At 38.1% G+C, this 24,204-nt stretch overlaps 1 protein-coding gene across 5 annotated transcripts in view; it reads left to right on the top strand.

Annotated features, from left to right (window-relative positions):
- Positions 1-454: 454 nt before the first annotated feature.
- Positions 455-24,204, top strand: part of TRIM37 (tripartite motif containing 37) — a 151,561-nt gene continuing 127,811 nt past the window's right edge. For 3 of the 5 annotated variants that reach the window (XM_070772568.1, XM_070772564.1, XM_070772565.1), the window contains exons 1-8: positions 455-925; positions 2,663-2,764; positions 11,026-11,066; positions 12,623-12,739; positions 13,762-13,849; positions 14,925-15,047; positions 16,553-16,676; positions 17,536-17,603. In XM_070772568.1, the coding sequence (XP_070628669.1) occupies positions 905-925; positions 2,663-2,764; positions 11,026-11,066; positions 12,623-12,739; positions 13,762-13,849; positions 14,925-15,047; positions 16,553-16,676; positions 17,536-17,603 (684 nt within the window). In that variant the 5' untranslated portion in view covers positions 455-904. The remainder of the gene's footprint in view (positions 926-2,662; positions 2,765-11,025; positions 11,067-12,622; positions 12,740-13,761; positions 13,850-14,924; positions 15,048-16,552; positions 16,677-17,535; positions 17,604-24,204) is intronic. The other 2 variants (XM_070772566.1, XM_070772567.1) reach the window with 1 other exon arrangement.

Below are 24,204 nucleotides of genomic sequence, written 5' to 3'. Positions count from 1 at the left end.
TTAGGGCGGAAGTCCTAAAAATCAGAATCTAGGTTTGCTTCTCGAGCAAGAATCACCAGCCACGAGTCCTCTACACCACGGTTTTGCAAACTGCGGCCACAAGCCACCTGCAGCCCAATCAGCAAGAGTAGTAGAAAAACGCTGATTTCGTGGAGCCCCACCCTAGAATCCGAATACCTAGGGGTGTGGCTCCGGAGTCTGCATTTCCCCCAAGCCCTCCAGGTGGCTCCCGCCTCTGGCGCTCAGAAGTTTGAGAGGAGTGGAGCCCCGCCCCTCCCCGAGCGGGGCGGGGCGCGGCCCAGCGCCGCGCTCTCCTCCGCCTGCGCTAACCCAGACCTAAGGCACGCAACCCGGCGGCCTCGAACGGCCAAATCTCGTGTGCGCTCCCGCACCGCGGGAACTAAGCGCCGGCTTCTGGCCCGCTCCCTTAGCGCAGCGGCCTGCGCGCATGCGTGCGCGCGCGCCGCGCCTTTCCTCACGCCGCGCCTTCCGCTGCCCTGGTTACCGTTAGTGTTTGCGAATTCCCTGCAGCACCTTCTTCGCGGGAGACCAGCGCCGCCGGACTCCGGCAGCAGTTCGATACGCGCGCGCCTGCGTCACGTGGGCCGAGGCTCCCTCGCGGTCGCTGGCGAGCCGCTGAGCCGGGAGGAGAGGAGCTGCGGGCTACCGCTCACCCTCCCACCGCGCCCAGGGGCTGGCGCCCGGATGAAAATGGCGAAGTGGGGGTAGCTGGCGCGGAGCGTGAAGCTATGGGGCGCGCAGGTGTGGCTGCCGTCGGAGCCCCCTGAGGCGGGCGCCTGGCGGTTCTCCGGGGCAGTTTGACCTGGCGACCTCGGGCTTGCGCCTTATCGGTCAGATCACGGGCTCCGCGGGTCTCCGAGGGCCCCGCCGAGAGAAGGGGGCAATGGATGAACAGAGTGTGGAGGTGAGGGGGCTTGAGGAGGGTGGTGGCTTAGTCTCCCTCGTCACCCGCTGAGCGTTCTGTATTCGGGGCGCCCCGTCCTAGTCCACCCTCTCGTGGGGCACCCCCGCCCCACTGCTGCTGCTGTGGAGGGGCTGACCCAGTGTGGGGGACGCGGTGCTCGTTGTGCAGCCCTCAAGGGCGCCTTGTGGTCGGACAGTTCCCGCAGTCAGGTGGTGCGTATCCGGTCGTTTTCAGGATGTCTTGGCACTGGTACTCATCCCCACGGGGTTTTTGCAATGTACAGCGTTTTCAGCGCAAAACTGCAAATTCTTTATATGGTCGTGCCCTTGCGACTCGCGACCAGTTCTCACGAGTTTCTGAGCGAATCCGAATCTCCCTCCGAATGGGTAATCATTCCCTTCTCCGCTGTACATTCTGTAGGCATCTGCCCTTCCCAGATTGAATGAGGATATACTCTTACTATCCTGTTTGATTGTAGTGTAAAGAGCAACCTGTTCTTTTTATCTGAGTCTTGTAAACGATGTTTTCAAATGTTTGGGATACTGACTTTAAGGCTAGGAACATAAAGATTGCTTATTGGACATAATTATATAATATTAATAATTGTCAAAATTTGAACCTTCCAATTACTAAAATACTAAATCCTTGATTCTTAATTAGGGACAACTATATTAGTTGGGTACTCCACTTGAAACTAGTTGTTCATCCAGTGGTCGTTTTGTGTCCTATCTCCCCACCCCCCCAGCGTCTGCATCTCACAGATTCTGGTCCTGCAGAGTCATGGTTAGACTCATGAGTAATTTTCTCCTTAATTCCTCTTGTAAAAGTATTATAAAGGTTTTGTAACCTCACCTTGGTTTTTAGAAGCGTTTTAATTCCTCTGGAATGGAGTAAAAATAAATGTGAGTACTGTAAAAATAAACTTACAATATGTAATAACCTACATTTAATTATATCTGTTTTCTTGCCAGATACTTCCTAAATGGATTCATCTCAAACTAGCAAGCATAATATTGTTCCTTCTATTTATGTAGTTTTTTTTTTCTTCCCAAAGCCTTCATAGAGCTGCCACCAAAATTCTCAGTACAGGCAGAATTTCAGGCTCAAATAAATTGCTAGTTGGTTTGAACATCGTGGCAGAAATTCAGATTTCTGGATTCAGGATAGTTTTCCCTCTTGATCAAAGTATGCTGCCATTAATGGATCTTTTTATACTTAAAAAACTTATGAACACAATCCACTCCCCTTGGGGAATTTGCAGAAAAAGCAACAAGTTCATAGTGTTCATTCAGTCATATAGTTTGCCTTTTTTTTTGTTACTGTTATACATCATAAGGATTTTTTTATCATAAACTTCAAAAATATTTCTAGTGGCTATCATAATCTATGTTAACTCCTGTAATTTAATATTTTGACTTTTGGGCTGCAGCCAGATTCTTGCCATTGTAATTATTGTTTGAGAATATTTGTGCAGAAGTCTATGTCTGAATTCCATGTTCTTTGCTTATACTAGGATCATTGTGAAGCTTAGAAAAATGGAGGCATTTTTTTCCTTCAGGAGATGTTCTGAGGTACCTGGACCTTGACTAACCAATCGTATATAGAATATAGTTGAAACTGAGACGTTGTGAATCCAAAATTAAATGTAAATGTTGAATGAATTATTGCAGGCATGCTTTATGCTCTTGATTCAGTAGCCTAGTCTGGTGAGCTTTAACTTCTTTTTACTGTTTTCAGAGCATTGCTGAGGTGTTCCGATGCTTCATTTGCATGGAGAAACTGCGGGATGCGCGCTTGTGTCCTCATTGCTCCAAGCTCTGTTGTTTCAGCTGTATTAGGGTAAGTTGTGTAACTCTTTACCTGAATTTAGCATATATAGGTGGAGGAAATGGCAACCCACTCCAGTGTTCTTGCCTGAAGAATCCCAGGGATAGGGGAGCCTGGTGGGCTGCTGTCCATGGGGTCGCACAAAGTCGGACACGACTGAAGTGACTTAGCAGCAGCAGCATATATAGGGTATATTGTAAAGATTAACCATTTTTCGTATCTTTTTAAAGTTTGATATTTCATGCCCTTTTGAAAATGTCTTAAATGAATGTTCCTTAATAGGGAGATTGTCAACGTATATTGTTAAGCTCTGTGGAGATGAGTAATCAAGTGATAACTGCCTTGAAATGTCTGGAAACCAAAGCCCAGTGTAACTTTAGTATATTTACATTATTAAATCATTGCACATTTAACAAGTATTTATGAAGTGCTTACCTGCATTGTATTTGGGGTTGAAGATGCCAAGATAAGTGATGGAAGCGCTTTCCCTGCAGGAGTTTAAATCTAATTAAGAGAATGGACTTTGTGTTTATATTCAGGAATGTGTAGTGTCATAAAGAGGCACTTACAAAGTGCTGTGAGACACAAGATAGAGAGTTTATACTTGTTTGATGCGTAAGATAGAGAAAAGGCTAGTAATAGGTTCAAAGGCAAAGAATAAAGTCATATAAACTTATAGTTAAAAGACACCTTAAAGGTGAATATAATCTGGTGGCTTTAAAATTAATGTCGGTGAACCCCACAACAAAATTATGAAAAAGCCTAAGATGTAAAGCAGAAGAACTTATTTTGGTTGTATGTGGGGATTCAGTGCACATCTGCAGGCCATAGCTGAAAACTGCCCTGCCCACATTACTCTTAGTAGATAATTTCCTTTATTGAGAAAGTCAAAGTCATCTAACATGCTCTTCATCTCAAACTTTCTGTGTGATTCCTTGTTCCTGCCCGAGGAAGGTAAATATCCCTTTGTCAAGAATAATATCTGAAACACTTCCTACATCATTTGCTTCCAGTCACACAGTTAGCAAATGATAGAGCTGGATTTGAACCCAGGAAGTCTGGCTCTAGAGCCTGTGTTCTTTGGCACTCCACTACGTGTGCAGAAGGCCTAGGTTACACACCATGCTGGTTCTCCCACTCATAAACTGAGAGACTTGATCTTTGCATTGTTTTCTCAAACAATAGAATGTGGATAACAAGATCTGTCCCACCAAGATGGTTGTGGCATTAAAGGAGATAAGTAAGCTAAAGGGTTTAATTTAGAAACTAAAATATACTCTCCACTTGGGTGATTCTGTGGTATTCTAAAAATAGCAATTCATACACATACTATGTTTTATAAATGGTGCAGCTGAAGTGAGATAGATTTAAGTGGCCTCTATCACTGTAGTTAATTGATAAAGTGGATCTGGATTCACCTCTTTTGATGAAGGTCTAGTATACATGGACATTTCAGGTGGCACAGTGGTAAAGAATCTGCCTGCAGACGCGGGAGAAGCAGGAGACATGGATTTGATCCCTGGGACAGGAAGATCCCTTGGAGTAGGAAATGGCAGCCGTCTCCAGTATTTTTGCCTGCAAAATTCCATGAACAGAGGAGCAAAGAGTCAGATATGACTGAGCACAAAAATACAAAGATACAAATACCACTGTATAGATGACCTCTGGTTATTATCTTATACTTCACTGATCCTTCATTTCTTCACTGTTACCTTTTCCTCATCCTGTTTCTTACAAGAGCGTATTTCTTAAATATTGTGCTGGCATTTTCTTTTATGAAATGTCTGGGAATCTTTCATCTACCTTGAGAAATTTGGTTTACTTTTGCATGGCTTCTAAATCTTCCTTCAACATTGCCTTATAAATGTCAGACCTGATTGTCCTTCCAGCATCTTGAGATTTGCTTCAAATCAAATTCTTCCTGTTATTTTCTCAAGTTGATTCTCTTGAACTTTTTTCTTTGTTTCTTCTTTTCTACCAGGAGCTCAAACTTGAAACCTCTTGACACCAGTGTTTTTAAGTTATTATTGCCTAGTGTCATTTATATTTGTCCTGCCTTTCCATTCTTTTTATTACCATCCTAATGGGGCTTCCCTGGTGGCTCAGACGGTAAAGCGTCTACCTACAATGCCGGAGACCCGGGTTCAGTCCCTGGGTTGGGAAGATCCCCTGGAGAAGGAAATGGCAACCCACTCCAGTATTCTTGCCTGGAAAATCCCATGGAGAGAGGAGCCTGGTAGGCTACAGTTGAACATGACTGAGTGACTTCACTTCACTTAATAGAGAATTGCAGATACTTATTACCTCATGCTTCGATAATTACAATTACCGTCTAACTGATCTGTCTTAAGTGTTTAATCTGTAGTCCATTTCGTATCCTGCTGCTGTCTTGATGTTTTCCAGTAATGCCGTTCTTTTTTTTTTCCTCCCAGAAGCCTCAGATTTATTGCCTGAAGGATAAAGTCCAAGAACATTAACCTTGTATTCAGACCATCTGCATAATCTGGTTCTTAACTTTTTCTTAGAGTTGTCCTGGTTCCCAAGTACACCATCCATCTGTTCGTTCATTCAACAGCTATTAATTGTATGCCTCCTTGGAGTTAGGCATTGACTTCTTCTCAAGGAGTTGGCTTGTTTCCTAGTTAGGATGTATACAAAAAGGTAAATAGCTATGTTAGATATCCTTCATAGGATAAAGAAAAGTGAAATTGGTTAAGGGTTTAGAGTAGGGACTTTGAGAGGGCACAGGCAGGTTGGTAGCTACTTTAGATAGGGTAATCTGGGAATGTTTCTTAGTGTATGACATTTGAGCAGGGACCAGGATGAAATGGAAGAGTGATGGAAATATCTGGGAAAGAAGGTACCAGGCAGAGAAATCAGAAGGGGCAGAGGCCTTGAGAAAGAAATATGTTTAGTGTGCTGAGAAATAGCAAAGAAACCAGTGTGGTTGGAGCAAAGTGGACAGAGGGAGAGGGGAAAGGAAATGAGCCTTGGTAAAGACCTTGGATTTCATTTTAAGTGTGCTGCTATCCATTGAAAGCTTTTGAGTGATTTGAAGTAGTTGATGCTCTGAAAGCTTTCACTCTGTCTACTGTGTGGAAAGTAGACTATGGGCAGATGGTTGAGTGAAGAGAACAGTTAGGATGGGCTTTATTAATGGAAGGTGAGTGGTGGTTTAGACCGGGATGGGAACACCAGAGATGGTGAAAAATAGGGCTTTTCTGTTGTTTTGAATGTAGAATCAGTGGGTTTTCATACAGATGGGATGTGAGAATAGTTTTTTACAGCATCTGGATGAATGGTTTTCCATTCTGAAGCAGAAAAAACGGGGGGAGGAACAGATTCAGGTAGGCTATGAAAGTTGTGGGTTTTTTAAAAAATTTTTAAATTGTTTTAGTAACAGTACAAAAAAACATTGTTTTTCCTAGTGAGAGTGATATAACTAAATATAGTTCTGTCTTAAAGCAATTTATGACCATGATCAGATCAGATCAGTTGCTCAGTCGTGTCTGACTCTTTGCGACTCCATGAATCGCAGCACGCCAGGCCTCCCTGTCCATCACCAACTCCCGGAGTTCACTCAGACTCATGTCCATCGAGTCAGTGATGCCATCCAGCCATCTCATCCTCTGTCGTCCCCTTCTCCTCCCGCCCCCAATCCCTCCCAGCATCAGAGTCTTTTCCAATGAGTCAACTCTTCCCATGAGGTGGCCAAAGTACTGGAGTTTCAGCTTTAGCATCATTCCTTCCAAAGAAATCCCCGGGCTGATCTCCTGCAGAATGGACTGGTTGGATCTCCTTGCAGTCCAAGGGACTCTCAAGAGTCTTCTCCAACACCACAGTTCAAAAGCATCAATTCTTCGGCGCTCAGCCTTCTTCACAGTCCCAACTCTCACATCCATACATGACCACAGGAAAAACCACAGCCTTGACCAGACGAACCTTTGTTGGCAAAGTAATGTCTCTGCTTTTGAATATGCTATCTAGGTTGGTCATAACTTTCTTTCCAAGGAGTAAGCGTCGTTTAATTTCATGGCTGCAGTCACCATCTGTAGAGATTTTGGAGTCCAGAAAAATAAAGTCTGACACTGTTTCCACTGTTTCCCCATCTATTTCCCATGAAGTGGTGGGACCGGATGCCATGATCTTCGTTTTCTGAATGTTGAGCTTTAAGCCAACTTTTTCACTCTCCACTTTCACTTTCATCAAGAGGCTTTTGAGTTCCTCTTCACTTTCTGCCATAAGGGTGGTGTCATCTGCATATCTGAGGTTATTGATATTTCTCCCGGCAATCTTGATTCCATTTTGTGTTTCTTCCAGTCCAGCGTTTCTCATGATGTACTCTGCATAGAAGTTAAATAAACAGGGTGACAATATACAGCCTTGACGAACTCCTTTTCCTATTTGGAACCAGTCTGTTGTTCCATGTCTGGTTCTAACTCTTGCTTCCTGACCTGCATACAAATTTCTCAAGAGGTGGATACTATTGTTCAAAATTTTGGACTAGTTCAGTTTATTACAATATTTGTATTTTTTTAAATCTTAAAGAAGATATAATTCACATACCATAAAATTCACCCTTTTAATGTATAAATAAAGTTTTTCTTTTAGTATGTCAAGTTCGAGGTGGTTATTATACATTTAATTGGAGATGTTGACAGTTGGAAGTATGAATCTGCATTTGAGGAATGGATTGAATTATTGGCATATAATTAATATTTAAAGGCAGAGGACTAGATGAGATCGCCAGATTACTTCCAATGGGAAGAGATTTTTAGGTCTGAACTCTGGGTCACTCAACGTTCAAATGTTAGGAGAAGGAGGATTCAGTAGAGTATATTAAGAAGGAGCCAGGAGTGAGACATCACAGAATTCAGATGAGAAACGTGTTTCAAAAAGGAGCGATTTAGCCTTGTCATATGGTTGTAGCTTGGGAATTGACTGTTAGATTTGAGAATAAGTAGGTTTTTGATGACCCTAGTAAGTAATTTCAGTGGAACAGTGGGGGAAAATTTGATGTCCGAGTGGGAGGAGAAAGAGACAGCAAGTATAAAAACTGTCAGAGAATCTTACTGTAGAGGGGAGAAATAAGGCAGTGATTTGAAGGGGGATGTTGAGAGTCACCTTTTGGGAGAAGGTTTTTATCTTGCTGGGACTAAACCAGTAGAGGATAAATAATGATACTAGAGAGACGAGCATAATTACAGAAGCAAAGTCCTTGAGATGTTGAGAACTCCACACAACCGAGTTGTAATATTATTTATTTGAATGCCTTCCCTTCTTTTCCATCCCATCTCTGTTCGTTTGTCCGCAGAACTTGAACTGTCTCTGACAGTCCAGATACTTGTGTCATTTTAACAAACGAATGTTCAGGTGCGTGAATAGACTTGCCTGAAGTCACGTGGCGGTCGATGGAGGACTGAGGGTAAACTCCCTCCCAGGCCAGCACTCTGCCTGGGGCTCTCTGGTGCCTCCACATGCACCAAAAGACAGGAACATGGCTGTGTTTTCATTTATCTCCCTGTGCTCAGTTGATTTTTTCTCAATGTCTGTTTCTGTTTTGTATTTTCTCCCTTTTTTTTTTTTTACTGACATCTTTCTCATCTAATTTTTAAAATTTATTTTTAATCCCCTCTTGATTTTCAGCATTGGTAGCAATTCATTTGCCTATAATTATTGACTTTGTTTTTCATTTTTCAGTCTTTTAAAATTAGGTATATTTGACATACAGTAAACAGCATGTATTTAAAATATATAATTTGATAAGTTTTGGCAGATGTTTACATTGAAAAGCCATTCCTGCAATCAAGATAATGAATATGTCTGTAATCCCCCAAAACTTCTTTTTGCCTCTTGGTAATGCCTCCGTTTGCTTGTTTTGTTTCTCAAGCAACCAGGAATCTGCTTTCTATCACTTTAAGTAAATTTGCATTTTCTAGAATCTTATACAAATGGAACCTTACAAAATGTACTCTTAAGGGTTTGGCTTTTTTCACTCAGCAGAAATTATTTTGAGATTCATCTGTGGTGTTTTAACAGTACTATTCCTTTTTATTGCTGTAAAGTAGCATTCCATTGTATGCATAGCTATAATTTGTTTATCTATTCACCCATTGATGGACATAAGAGTTGCTTCTAGTTTTTGGTGTTTGCAAAGAAAACTTCTATGACCATTTGTATACAAGTCCTTAAATGGACTTAAGCTTTCTTTTCTCTTGGGTAAATAGAAATGAAATGGCTCAATCATATGGTAGGTGTATGTTTAACAAATTGTCAGACTATTTTCTAAAATAGCTGTATCATTTTACATTCTTACCAGCAGTGTATGAAAGTTCCAGATCTTCTATGTTAATGCCAACACTTGGTATGTTCAGTCTTGAATTTTAGCCATTCTTACAGGTACGTAGTAGTAATTCAACTTTTCCCTTGAGATCAAGAAAAAAACAAGGATGTGTACTTTTATTACTTTGGACCCTTATACTCTCCCCAAACCCTTGGTAACCACTATTCCTTCTCTGGAATCCGGCTAGTCTAAGTACCCCATATAAATGGAATCAAAGAATATCTCTTCCTTGCTGTTTATCTCTGAGCTCTCTATTCTGTTTCATTGTCCTACGTTAGTACCAAACTGTTTCGATTTACCGTAACTTTGTAGTAAACATTGAAATCAGGCAATGTGAGTCCTCTTAACTTTGTGAAAAGTTTTCAGTTTTTCACCCTGGAGTATCATGTTTGCTGTGGGGTTTTTATGTATTGTTGTTGTTCAGTCTCTCAGTTGTGTCCAGCTCTTTGTGACCCCATAGACTGTAGGACACCAGGCTTCCCTGTCCTTCACTGTCTCCCATTATTTGCTCAAACTCAGGTCCATTGAGTTGATGCTATCCAGCCATCTCATCCTCTTTTTCCCCCTTTTCTTCCTCCCCTCAATCTGTCCCAGCAGCAGGGCCTTCTCCAATGAGTTGGCTCTTCGCAGCAGGTGCCAGAGTATTGGAGCTTCAGCTTCAGCATCAGGCCTTCCAATGAATATTCAGGGTTGATTTCCTTTATGATTGACTGCTTTGATCTCTAAGGAACTCTCAAGAATCTTCTCCATCACCACAGCTCAAAAGCATCAATTCTTCAGTGTTCAGATGAGGCTAGAGAGGTGTGGGCTGAGACTACCTCTGGAGGACAGCTATGACTTTAGCAGAGCATTGTTTGAGGGAAAGAAATGTGACCTAAATCTGGCTTTGCTCAGGGACCAAAGAAATAATGTTCAAGGTTATTAAGAATGGAATCCTTTTCCATCTATTTTCTTTTTCTTACAGCTTTATTTTCTGTTCTGCAAAGTAGATTTTCCCCCTATTTATCTTCTGTTGTTCTTCAAGGATTCCTTGGGAATTTTATTTCTGAGTTATTTGACTTTATTTAAAAAATTTAGGTTCTTTCATAGAAACAGGAAGGAATAAACAAATAGCAGGTATTGGGGAGTATATAGCTATTGGATTATATATTTATTTACCTCAGAACCTATTAACCAGGTAATTAAAACAAAATATTTTATTGTAAAGTTAAAAAAAAAAATTTAACTATGAAGCTATGTTTTTGGAAATGTATTCAGGAAATCTTAACATCTTCTTTGTAGATGGTGTAAAACTGCTCCCTATCCAGTAATAATTAAAATGGTTATAGTAATAGAATTTGAGGTTTAGTAGAGATATTATTCTTTTATAAAACCTTTTTATAATTATGAGGAAACCAGGATATGTAGATGTTCAAATTGTTGAACTGTAGAACTCTTAAGACAGAGTTTTGCTGTATTGCTTATTTTATATTTTTCGAATTTTATATCCATAATGCATATACTTTACTATTAGCTTGCTTTTCAAAAAGGAATTTAATAGTACCTTAAAATTCCTCGGAGATTTTATGATGAGTCAGTTAGAAGTAAATCATCATAGTGGCTTGTTTCGGGGTGTGGAAATGACAGTGTTGTTATTATTTTTGTGGAGATTATTTTATCGTCCCTGTGAGATCCAGACTCCTAGGATCACTTTCTTTTCCTAGGAGAGAATAGCTTCTTAATAATTATTTTGGGATGAGTTCTGTCCCTTTGAAAATTTATTCTTGTCACGATGATAATGAGGAGACAGATTGCCCGCTATTCTGTAAGTATCTCTATAATTAATGCAGACACTAGAGAGGTAAACTCATTAATTTTGGTATGTAAGTACTCAGTATGTACAAATTAATGGTGTTTCTGCAATCAAAATCTAATTCTTTTGCCTCCTTAGCGCTGGCTGACAGAGCAAAGAGCCCAGTGTCCTCATTGCCGGTAAGCATTTTCCTATGATTGTGAATTTGGAAAGTAGTAACGTGATTGTGAATTTGGAAAGTAGTAACGTGATGGGGTCAGAGTGTGCCCTAATACTCATAAAGTTCTTTCTGCAATCTGCTACATTTATTCTCTTTTTGAATACAGTTGAAAAGAATATAAGCAGTCTATCTGTCTGAAGATGTGCAGACCAATTTATCTGACATAGAATTATATAGAATACGTTACATTGTTTACCTTCTTTTGGAAAATCATTGTGTAACTTCTAAACTTGGCTTTTGTAACTACAAAAAGTAATAAAGTTTCTGTTAAAAAAATCCATAGCTGAATAAAAAGGTTTCTGATTCTGAATCTGATACACCCCAGCTAATCTTTTCATAAATTAACACTTTGAGAAGAAATTGTTAAGTTTGTTCTTTTAGACGTCTATCTATGTATACTGATATGTGTACCTAATAATTTTTTCTTAAAACACAAAAATGATATTTTGTTGTTTGCTTCTTTTTTCCATGTAAAGTATAGTGGTGCCTTTATTGATGGTATGTACACATGTGTCATTTAAAATCAATGTTTGAATAATAATCCACTATAAGATTATACATTTATTTGTGCTTATACTGGAAGACGTTTAGTTTGTTTCCATTTTTGGTTATTTCAGATGATGCCAGATTCCATTGACGGAAAAGGCTTTTTACCATTCTATGTTCCTAATAATAGATATTGAAAGTACCTTTTTATTACATCCTTGGTAACACTGAGTTACCAATCTTTTTTTCTTTTTTGTTATTCTGCTAAGTGAAAAATGGTATCTTGTTTTTAATCTGCTTTAAAAAAAAATGATTGGAACTGAGCATCTGTTAACATTTTTAGCCATTTATAATTAATTTTTTTCTTAAACTGTCTCTCTATATCTTTTGCCCATTTTTCTTCATGTATTGTTCGCATTTTTCCTATTAACTTCTAAGAAGATCAGGACTATCAAATAGAACTTTCCATGTGATGGGAATGTTCTCTAGTGTTGCTGTCAAATGTGATAATTGAGCACTTAAAATAAGTCTAGTGCAACTATGTAATGAAATTTCTTAAGATTAATTTGAATTTTAATTTAAAGTCACATATAACTAGTGCCTATTAGTTTGGACAGTAAAGCTTTAGGCTAAGGAATTGAGAATTTGTAATCTAAAATTTTTTTATTCCTTTTTAAAAAATAAATAGTACATTATTGTAAAAATAGACTGCAAACCATACTTTTTATTATGTCTTTGTTACTATCTTGATAGTAATTGGTATGAATATGATTGTGAGCTCTATTTTGAGGAAGGTGTTTATTTTTTCTTGATAATTTTTTTCCAGCTTTGCTGAGATAGTAATTGACAAAATTTAAGCTATAAAATTCTGAAAGGATTCCTCCCCATTGAGTTAACAGATCTGCCACCTCAGTATTTACCTTTGAAATGTGTTTTAGAAAATGATCTTAAATTCCTGAATGAGAGTATACGTGTGTATATATATATATATATATATATACACACACATATTTTTTTTTTTTTCTCCAGTGCTCCACTCCAGTTACGAGAACTAGTAAACTGTCGTTGGGCAGAAGAAGTAACACAGCAACTTGATACTCTTCAGCTCTGCAGTCTCACCAAACATGAAGAAAATGAAAAGGACAAGTAGGTCCTCAGTTTCTTTGTTCAGGTGTTTCATAGATTGTGCTCCATGCCTTTTTAAATGACATTGAAAGATTCTTTCAGTTTCGTAGGTGAACACTAGGACAGTTTTCTTCTGGTGTGGGTATCTCTGTTTGGAAAGACCCTCTGACAAGCAGGGGCTGCTCTCTAGTTGCAGCACAAAGGCTTCTCATTGTGTTGGCTTCTCTGCTGTGGGGCAGGGCTCTAGGGTGCGTGGCTCAGTAGTTGCCGCTCACGGACTCTACACCTTGGGTTTAGTAGTTGTGCGCCGGCTTAGTTGCTTCACAGCATGTGCAATCCTCTCAGATCAGGGATTAAACCTTTGTCCCCTGCACTGGCAGGTGATTCCTATCCACTGTGCCACTAGGAAAGTCCTTCTTTTTTTTTTTATGATGGCCATGCTAATCAGTGTGAAGTAATATTGTGGTTTTGATTTGCATGTACCTTATGAAGATGTTGAGCATCTTTACATATCCATTTGGCCATTTGTGTATATTCTTTGGAGAAGTTTCTGTTTTGTATTTTGCCCATATTTTAATTGTTTTTGTTTGTTTGCTTGGCTAGTGCTAAGTCGCTGCAGTCAAGTCTGACTCCTTGTTGACCCCGTGACTATAGCCCATCAGGCTCCTCTGTCCATGGGATTCTCCAGGCAAGAGTACTGGAGTGGGTTGCCATGTCTTTCTCCTGCTTGGCTAGGGTATTTGTTTAATTATAGGAATTCTTTATATAATTTGGAGATTAACTCCTTACCAGATACAGAATTTGCAGCTATTTTCTCTCATTCCATAGGTTGCCCTTTTACTGTTTATTGTGTCATTTGATAGACAGAGGTTAATTTGATGTAGTCTAATTTACACAAAAGCCATGGGAGTTCATTCTATATTTCCTGAGATAGAGTCATTTAAAATTGACTGACTTATTTGCCCAAACTTAAGTATTTGTTGTGGTAACTATGTTCCAATTTTAATTAATTTGTAACTGTACTTTTTTTCTATAACATATAGGTGTGAAAATCACCATGAAAAACTTAGTGTGTTTTGCTGGACTTGTAAGAAGTGTATCTGCCACCAGTGTGCACTTTGGGGAGGAATGGTAAGAGGAACAAATTCAGCATATTACTTTTAGTTAGAGTCTTGAAAGCACTGACATTTTTGTTTGATTTAGAAAGTAATATCATTTTACTCTGTTTATAGAATGAAAATTAAATGTATCTGCTTCATAGCAGAATGTATTGTATCTTTTGTTATTCCAGAAAATTTTCTTTTGTGGGAGATTTTGGTGTATGATGTGCATTCCTTACATAAATATTTTAATTGAAAACCTGTAAAATGTATATTTATTTGCAAATCTTCTGCTGTAGGATCAAGGTCTTTTCCTTAATCTGATACCCTGGTCAGTTGATCTGATATCCTGGCTGTGATTTCCAATTCTAGTTTCTTTAAAATGGAACAAAAACTTTATAGGCGTTTGTGAAACAATATGAATGTAGACATTTAGATCTTATGATTTTTTTTTTAATCTTCTTTTCTCAAGTACCTTTCTAATTTATTCATTTGTTTTAGAGACTGGGGGTTCAGTGATGAACACAACAGATATCAAACAGCTAGTTCTACACTCACGTGCTATTGTGCAAAATATTAGAAATAAGTATACAGTGCTAATGAGAGTGAGTGACCATGGGACCTAACACTATAAGCCTGAGTTAAGTTCCAAAGGATGAGTAGGAGTTAAGTGGGTGGAGAATTTGGAGAAGGTGAAGAAAAGAGAATTATTTTTGAATAAGGAGTTTCTTTGGCAAAGGGCTGGTGGGAAGAAGTTTGAGGACATAGAAGAAGGCTAGTACTGACCAAGAGAAGAGTAATAAATAAGGTAGTGTCAGGTGGTTTTGGCCACGATTAAGGATTTTGTTTCTTTAATGAGTGAAGATTTCTAGATAAGTAAACGTTTTGCTAAAGTCCATTATCTAAAATCTTGAAGGATTTTTTTTTTTTCTGCATAGGCCAAGTGATTTTAAGCAAACTCTGGCCTGTTTTAACAAACAGGCAGAAGATAAAATTCACTTGAAATTATTTACCAGTTTAGTAGTATCTGTAGAGTGTTAAGAAAGGAATGTAAATGTAGATGAGATATATGAAAATGTTCTAAAACTACTCATTAATTTAAATAGCATAGTGGACATACCTTTAAACCTTTGGCGGAAATTTATGAGCAGCATGTTACTAAAGTGAACGAAGAAGTAGCCAAACTTCGTCGACGTCTCATGGAACTGATCAGCTTAGTTCAAGAAGTGGTAAGAATACTACTACTAAAAGATCATTATATCTTTTATAGTTTATAGTATATGTACATATATATTTTTCTTTTCTTTTGATTTTTTTGCCGCATCATGTGGCATGTGGGATCTTAGTTCACCAGCCAGGGATCCAGCCTTTGCCCCCTGCATTGAAACAGCATTCTTAAACCACTGGACCACCAGGGAAGTCCCTATAATAAAATATGTATTTTTTATAATATAGATCAATCAGATGTTGAACTCAAGATTTGAAAATTTGATAAGATGTAGTTTCTCTCACTAACATCAAACCAGCTGAAGAATTGCATCCAAATTCCTTGCCTGTTTTGAAGTTGGTGCCAGAGAATTGCCTGTTCTTACACAAAAATAGGGAATCAATGAATGAGTTCAATGAGCCTATTTGTTACAGAGTCAATTACTGACTTCTGAATAAGAATCAGTATTGACATGTTATAGTCATTAAGTCATTTATTCTTTGGGAGAGTTTCTGCTACCACATAATGAACAATTCCTGATCTTCTGAATTAGAACTACAAAATTGAAAGAGTAATATTTAACACTGCTCTTTAGATATTGTCTAAGTCAAGAGCTCTGGTGAGTTACTTACCATTTGTGATAATATTTCTATGGGAAAATATAATAAGCATCAAACATTTAAGTCGAAAATACACTTTTGGAATTTATTTTGTTTAAAGTTACCAGAATGATAGTTAATTAATGAGGTCTGTGGACCATTCCTAACATGAAGATGTTTTTATTTTACTCATGCAGGAATCAAGATCGAGATTATCATTTTTATAACATTCTTTATACAGAAAATAATGTGTTTGAGTTACATGTGTGTTGCACAAAGTCATTTTGGACTATAAACAAGTTGGATGACTTGCATTTGGCTTTTGTCTACGTTTTTTTCTATTGTTTTCTTTTGATGGCATTTTAATTTGGGCATTAAAGAAAGTGTTTTGTTGGTAATTTGACATTCTTACTGCTTTTGCTTATAATAATAAATGTAGGAAAGATTACGTTTTATTTTGGGTGGTGTGCTATTTTAAAAAACTGTACTATGCAGTCTTTAAAAACCTTATTTTTTTCTTTCTGAGCTTAGTTCTGAAAAAAAATTAAAACTTTGTAAACTAGATAACGGTTTTTCAAATTTTTCATTTGTTTTAGGGTGATGTGAACTGACCTTAGTGTACTTTTTGTTTTTGAACAGTGATTTCCTATATGGTTAGGCTTTGTGCTTTATATGTGTTACCTAAAGCAGTTTTTTGTAATTACATATCTTTTCTGTTTAACTGCTAAAATATTATGTACTTTATTATGTTTTAATTGTTTAAAATTTTTTTCTGAGTTTTCTGTTGTATTTGTATTAAAAAGTGTTATTGGCTTACAGTTTTTAAAGAGGAAATTAAATGACTTTAAGAATTGCAGTGATAATGTTAAAGTCCATTTACTTCTGCTTGAATAATTCAATTAAAAGTTTTTACCTGTTTATTTTCTAGGAAAGAAATGTAGAAGCTGTTAGAAATGCAAAAGATGAGCGTGTTCGGGAAATTAGAAATGCAGTGGAGATGATGATTGCACGATTAGACACACAGCTAAAGAATAAGCTAATAACACTGATGGGTGAGTTTTCTTGTGTACATGGGGCTTTGAACCTCCTTGAGATACGTCTTAGAAGAGCTAAAGTTGATAAGTTATAGGCTGGGGAAAGATTGCTTTAAAAAAAATTCTGCCTATTAATTGTTCCCTTGTGTCAGTTAGCATTACACCAAATTGATATGATTTCTGCTGACATCGTGGGATATGCTTCCAGCTCCTCAGATTTTGTGTTTTACAAAGATGGTCTGCTTTGGCAAGCATGCCTGTACTATTATCTTTTATTTTTTCTTAATCATGTAAAGCAGTTTCTTTCTTCCTTTATTATAATAATAATTCATTTATCCCTCCATGTTTCCAGCTTCTTTGAGACCGTTTTCCTCTCTGGGCATTCTTTTTCATAGGTTCCTTTTTATTCAAAGAACATACCTCTTGCTGACATTTATCACAAATGGTCCACTTACTATATTCTTCTTTTTAGGCCGCTCTTAAATTTGGGGGGAGGAATTATTTCAGAATGGTTGATTGATTAAATACTTTTGTACATCTGTATATTCCTTAAGAAGCAATAACATTAATTTCATGACAGAGTATGTTGTCATTAGATATTTCTTAGAAGGATTTAGTAGAATTACATTGCATTTTGTCTGTTACTGTAGTTAGTGTTGGTTCTGAAATCCTCTTGTCAAAACTACTATAGTTAAAATTCTGAAAAAAAAAATAAAATAAAATAAAATAAAATTCTGGGAAATTTTTTAAGATAGCTGTAATGAAGTTTTGCTTACTTGAGATTGATTTCTTATTATTTAATAAGTTCAATTAAAGTTAATTTCATTTTCAAACCAATAACGAGCCTGAATGTTCATCTTTTGCTATTTCTAAATAGGTCAGAAGACATCTCTGACACAAGAAACAGAACTGTTGGAATCCTTAGTTCAGGAAGTAGAGCATCAGGTAATGGAATATTAAATGACATGAGATAAAGACTTTATCCTTTTTTTATTCATGTAGTTGAAAAGTTTTTTGGTTTTGTTGTTTTTTGACAGTTTATATAAGATCAAAGATCTGTGGATCTGTGTGCTGTACTAGGAATTTTTATGAAATAGGAATCAGCTGATTGAGTTTCTGCATCATGTTTGGGAACTAGGCAAAAAAGATTAAAAAAAAAAAATTTATTTGTTGGTTGTGTTGAATCTTAGTTGCATCATGTGGGATCTGGTCACATAGATTCTCTAGTTTTGGCAGGCTAGGTTACTCTGTGGTATGTGGGAATCTTATTCCTAAGACAGGAATCAAACCCTGTGTCCCCTGCACTGTGAGGCAGATTGTTACCACTGCACAACCAGCGAAGTCCCAGTAAAATAAGATTTATTTTGTTTTTGCAAAAATGGAATTATTTTTACAGAGAATGCTGCTGCTGCTGCTGCTAAGTTGCTTCAGTCGTGTCCGACTCTGTGCGACCCCATAGACAGCAGCCCACCAGGCTCCTCCGTCCCTGGAATTCTCCAGGCAAGAACACTGGAGTGGGTTACCATTTCCTTCTCCAGTGCAAGCATGCATGTTAAGTCGCTTCAGCCGTGTCCGACTCTGCAACCCTATGGACAGCAGCCCTCCAGGCTCCTCTGTCCATGGGATTCTCTAGGCAAGAGTACTGGAATGGGGTGCCATTTCTTTCTCCAACCTACTGCATAGTGATGTAGAAATTATGAGATAATGTATGTAAATCAGGAGTATTTTGAAGTCAGTAAAAAACCTAGGTATGGAAGGAGTCAGTTAAAAAATGACTGCCCCCCAAAAAAAAAAAAAAAAATGACTGCCCAGCATCTGTAGTATTTGCATCTCAGGCTTTTAATTGCCAAATGAACAGATCATTACATTCATTTCCAGAGTAACAGACTGTAACTAGTGGTCTATAACTTGGTAGGCATTTAGAGACTTTGCAAAGGTCTCTAAATCTGCTGAGTAATGTATAATCAGAGAGGCACAACCAAAACCTATAATCCATGCTAAATTAATTGACAAGCCTTTTTTACAACAGTTAATTATTTGGACCTGTCTCCATACAAGGATAATTAAAAACTACTCAGTCCCATACAAGGAAGATGAATAGGAAAACTACTTACCCTCATGAATTTTGGGCAATAGTTCTTTTGCTCTAAGATCATCAAAACATTTTACTTCAAATCCTAGATATGAAAACCTGCGCCTCAGATTGTCAGAGAATAGTCAATAGGAATCTAAATCTGTAGATTAAGATCTTCTGACATTGTGACTTAATTGGTGACTTCAAGATACAATATTATTGCTAATTACTAACATGTAGTGATCCTTAGGATAAAATTAGCATTTTTATTTATGAAAAAATTTTTTATTCAATACCAAATAGATAGTAGGCATTGTTTTAGATGCTTGGAACACAGCAGTGAAGAAAATGGCAAAAAAACATCTGTCCTCAAAGACTTTATAATTTTAGATTCAGAGTAGGTGGGGATAAAGTCTATAGTGAATGAATAAATAAAATGAATAAAATGTATAGATATTTGATATATTTATCTGTCTTGAATTTGGTTTTTGAGATTCTTTAATTCTTGTGATACACAGCTGTTTCATGCGATTGTTCTCTTAATTATCATCCTGGGGATTCCCTTCATTTCTTTTTTAGGTTAAATCCTGTGTTTCCTGATTTCCATGGCTTCCTGCTCTTGATTTACACATTTGTTTTGGAATCACACTTCCTCTGTGGCTTTTATGAAAGAGTAATCAGAATAAATGTTTTGAGACTACATGTCTGAAAATACGTTAATTCAATCTTTACACTTGATTGACAGTTTGGTAGAATTCAGTACATAAATATTTATATATTCTTGTTTTTCTCTTCAGTGTTTCATGCTGCGTCATTGGTGGAATCTTACTTGACTGAGCAGGGATTGAACCTAGGCTGTTGGCAGTGAAAGCATGGTGTCTTAACCACTGTAACTACTGGCCTGCCAGGGAATTCCCCAGTATTCCCATTCTTAATTGCGCATGTTGTTCTAGAGAACAGATTTTCCCCTCCAGAGAACAGTCAAGCAGCCTTCTGCTGGAATGATGGGACAAATTTTTTAAACCAGCTGTAGTGGAGTAGGGGCGGGATCTGGGGATCTGTGCACTTCTTTTTTTTTTTTAAACAGTGTTGTTGAAGGATAATTGACCCAAAAAATAAGCTGCATGTATTTAAAGTGTACAATTTGATAAATTTTGACAAATGTATACCCCTATGAAACCATAGTCATGGTAGTAAGTTTATTCCTCCAGAATTCTTTGTGCCTCTTTATAAACTCTGGTTCTGCTTCTTCCAATACTTCCCTCTCCAGGCAACCCCCAATCTGCTTTCTGTTACAGATAAATTTGCCTTTTCTGGTGTTCAATATAATTGGAATCTGACCTAGGTTCGAACGCTGGGTTGGGAACATCCCCTGGAGGAGGGCATGGTAACCCACTCCAGTATTCTTGCTCAGAGAAGCCCATGGACTGAGGAGCCTGGCAGGCTGCAGCCCATGGGTTCACAGAGTTGAACATGACTGAGTGACTAAGCACAGCACACACGTTTTATGTTTGATTTCTTTTACTCAGCAGAATTATTTTACAGTTCATTCATGTATCAATCAGCCAGTTCAGTTCGGTCGCTCAGTCATGTCCAACTCTTTGCGACCCCATGAACTGCAGCATGCCAGGCCTCCCTGTCCATCACCAACTCCCGGAGTCCACCCAAACCCATGTCCATTGTGTCGGTGATGCCATCCAGCCATCTCATTCTCTGTCGTCGCCTTCTCTTCCTGCCCTCTATCTTTCCCAGCATCAGGGTCTTTTCAAATGAGTCAGCTCTTTGCATCAGGTGGCCAAAGTATTGGAGTTTCATCTTCAGCATCAGGCCCTCCAATGAACACCCAGGACTGATCTCCTTTAGGATGGACTGGTTGGATCTCCTTGCAGTCCAAGGGACTCTCAAGAGTCTTCTCCAACACCACAGTTCAAAAGCATCAATTCTTCGGCGCTCAGCTTTCTTTATAGTCCAACTCTCACGTCCATACATGACCACTGGGAAAACCATAGCCTTGACTAGACGGACTTTTGTTGGCAAAGTAATGTCTGTGCTTTTTAATATGCTGTCTAGGTTGGTCATAACTTTCCTTCCAGAGAGCAAGCATCTTTTAATTTCATGGCTGCAGTCACCATCCACAGTGATTCTGGAACCCAGAAAAATAAAGTCAGCCACTGTTTCCCCATTTATTTGCCATGAAGTGATGGGACCGGATGCCATGATCTTAGTTTTCTGAATATTGAGCTTTAAGCCAACTTCTTCCCTCTCCTCTTTTACTTTCATCAAGAGGCTCTTTAGTTCTTCTTCACTTTCTGCCATAAGGGTGGTGCCATCTGCATATCTGAGGTTATTGATATTTCTCCCGGCAATCTTGATTCCAGTTTGTGCTTCCTCCAGCCCAGCGTTTCTCATGATGTACTCTGCATATAAGTTAAATAAGCAGGGTGACAATATACAGCCTTCATGTACTCCTTTTCCCATGGGCTGCAGCCTGCCAGGCTCCTCAGTCCATGGGATTCTATGTTTGGAACCAGTCTGTTGTTCCATGTCCAGTTCTAACTGTTGCTTTCTGACCTGTATGTGGGTTTCTCAAGAGACAGGTCAGGTGGTCTGATAGTCCCATCTCTTTATTGACTATGCCAAAGCCTTTGACTGTGTGGATCACATGTATCAATAGTTCTTTCCTTTTTAATAGCTGAGTTGTATTCCATTGTGTGTATATGCCACAGTTTATTTTTCCATTCAGCTATTTATGGTCATTTGTCTTGCTTCTTTTTTTTCTATTGGCATATAGCGAACTAAGAATGTTGTGATAGTTTCAGGTGAACAGCAAAGAGATTCAACCATAGATACACGTTTATCCATTCTCCTTGGTTTGCTTTCTGGTTTTGACTTTTACAAATAAAGTGGCAATGAACATTCACTTACAAATCTACATGGACATATATTTCCTTTTCTTTCGGGTCCACCTAAGATAGAATGGTCGGAGAAGGCAATGGCAACCCACTCCAGTACTCTTGTCTGGGAAATCCCATGGACGGAGGAACCTGCTTGGCTACAGTCCATGGGGTCACGAAGAGTTGGACAGGACTGATCAACTTCACTTTCACTTTGCACTTTCCTGCATTGGAGAAGGAAATGGCAACCCACTCCAGTGTTCTTGCCTGGAGAATCCCAGGGATGGGAGCCTGGTGGGCTGCCATCTATGGGGTCGCACAGAGTTGAACACGACTGACGTGACTTAGCAGCAAGATAGAATGATAGACATATGATTCAGGTTTTAATAAATGCCATCTATTTTCCTGAATAGATTGTGTCATTTGTATTTTTGTCAGTAGTCTTTGAGAGTACTAGTTTCTTTACATTCTTGTTAACGTGTGATGTAGTCAGTCTTTAATTTGAGGTGTTCTCATAGAAGTGTAATAATATTTCATTATTGCTTTATTAGGTTGGGGCAAAAGTAATTGCAATTTCAGACCGTGATTTTTAAATCATTGTAACTAGGTTCAAACATGTTTTTATTAATTAAAATAGAAATCATTACAATCAACACATTTTTGCCAACAAGAAATAAGTTTGTTTATTCCTGTAGTGTAAAAATCTGTGCTTCAGGATTCAACGAACTCTTGAAAAGCATTTTCTGCCTCCTGTTGGTTGAGGAAGCATTTTCCCTGCAAAAAGTTGTCAAGATGTTTGAAGAAGTTGTTGGCAAGAGGTCACGTGAATATGGTGGATGAAGCAAAACTTCATAGCCCAGTTCATTCAACTTTTGAAGCGTTGTGTGATCTGCAGTCAGCCATTGTTCTGGAGAAGAATTGGACCCATTCTGTTAACCAGTGCTGGCTGTAGTCATTGCAGTTTTTGGTGCTTCTCATCAATTTGCTGAGCATACGTCTCAGATGTAGTGGTTTTGTTGGGATTCAGAAAGCTGTGGTAAATCAGACCAGGAGCAGACTGCCAAACAAGTGACCATGATCTCATTTTGGTGCAAGTTTGACTTTGGAAAGTCCTTTGGAGCTTCTCAGTCCACCCACTGAGCTGGTCATTGCTAGTTGTATAAAATCTACTTTTCGTCACACATCGTAATCTGTTTGAGAAATGGTTCATTGTTACGTAGAATAAGAGAAGACAACACTTGAAAAATGACCATTACTTTGATGTAAGGTCGGTTCACGAGGCACTCAGTTATCAAGCTTTTTCACCTTTCCAATTTGCTTCAAATGCCAAACGACTGTAGAATAGTAAACGTTGAATTCTGTAGCGACTTCTCTTGTAGCTGTATGAAGATCAGCTTTGATGGTGGCTCTCAGTTGATTGTTGTCACCTTCCGATCGCCAGCCACCATGCTCCTCATCTTCAAAGCTCTCATCCCCTTTGCAAAACTTCTTGAACCACTGCTGCTCTGTACATTCATTAGCAGTTCCTGGGCCACATGTATTGTTGATTTTGCAAGTTGTCTCTGATGCTTTATAACATGACCCATTTTGAACTCAAATAAAAAATCACTCAAATTTGCTTTTTGTCTGACATCATTTCTATAGTCTAAAATAAATACAAAATAAACTGCAATAAATCAGTAGCAAAAAAAAAGAAATGAGCATTAAAGTGATGTGTAGCATAATGACATTTGTTTAAGAATGTATTCCAATATCAGATGATAAAGTTTAACAGTGCAAAACTGCAGTTACTTTTGCACCAACCTAATAATTTACATTTGCCTTGTGACTAATGATGCTAAGCATCCTTTCTTGAATTTATGTGTCATCCATGTATCTTCTTTGTTGAGGTATCTGTTCAGATCTTTTTGTTGTTATTCAGATCTTTTGGCCATTATTTTATTGCCTTGTTTGTTTTCTTACTGAGTTTTGAGAGCTCTTTATATAGAAAACTAAATATAAGTTCTTTATTAGATAGGTGCTTTGCAAAGATTTCCTTCAAGTCTATGGCTTGTCTTTTCATTCTCTTAGAAGTGTCTTTTGAAGGGAAGTTTTAAATTTTAATGAAATGTAATTTATCAGTTTGTTCTGCTATAATAGCTAAGAAATCTTTACCTAACCCAAGATCACAGATATTTTCTTGTATGTTTTCTTCCAGAAGTTTTATAGTTTTAGGCTATATATTTAGGACTTTGATCCATTTTGATCTGTTTTTTGTGTATGAGGTATGGATCCAAAGTAGTCTTTTTGGTTTAATTTGTACATGTATGTGACTATCCAGTGGTTCTAGCACCATTTGTTGAAGGCCAGACTTTCTTTACTGAATTGCCTTTGCATCTTTTTCAAAAATTAATCCATGTACACGTTACCTACTGATTTGTTTTATGCCACCACTGCACTGTTGCTTTTTATAATACTGTTGTAAAAAGTAAAAAGATTACTGTTGCTTTTTATAATAAAATAAAGTAATAAATAATAAAGTAATAATAAAGTAAATAATAAAATAATAAGTAAAAATAAAACTAAAAAGTAAGTAAAA

This window comes from Bos indicus, chromosome 19 (assembly GCF_029378745.1).
Source record: "Bos indicus isolate NIAB-ARS_2022 breed Sahiwal x Tharparkar chromosome 19, NIAB-ARS_B.indTharparkar_mat_pri_1.0, whole genome shotgun sequence".
Taxonomy (NCBI): Eukaryota; Metazoa; Chordata; class Mammalia; order Artiodactyla; family Bovidae; genus Bos; species Bos indicus.
This window is presented reverse-complemented; position numbering and strand designations above follow the sequence as displayed.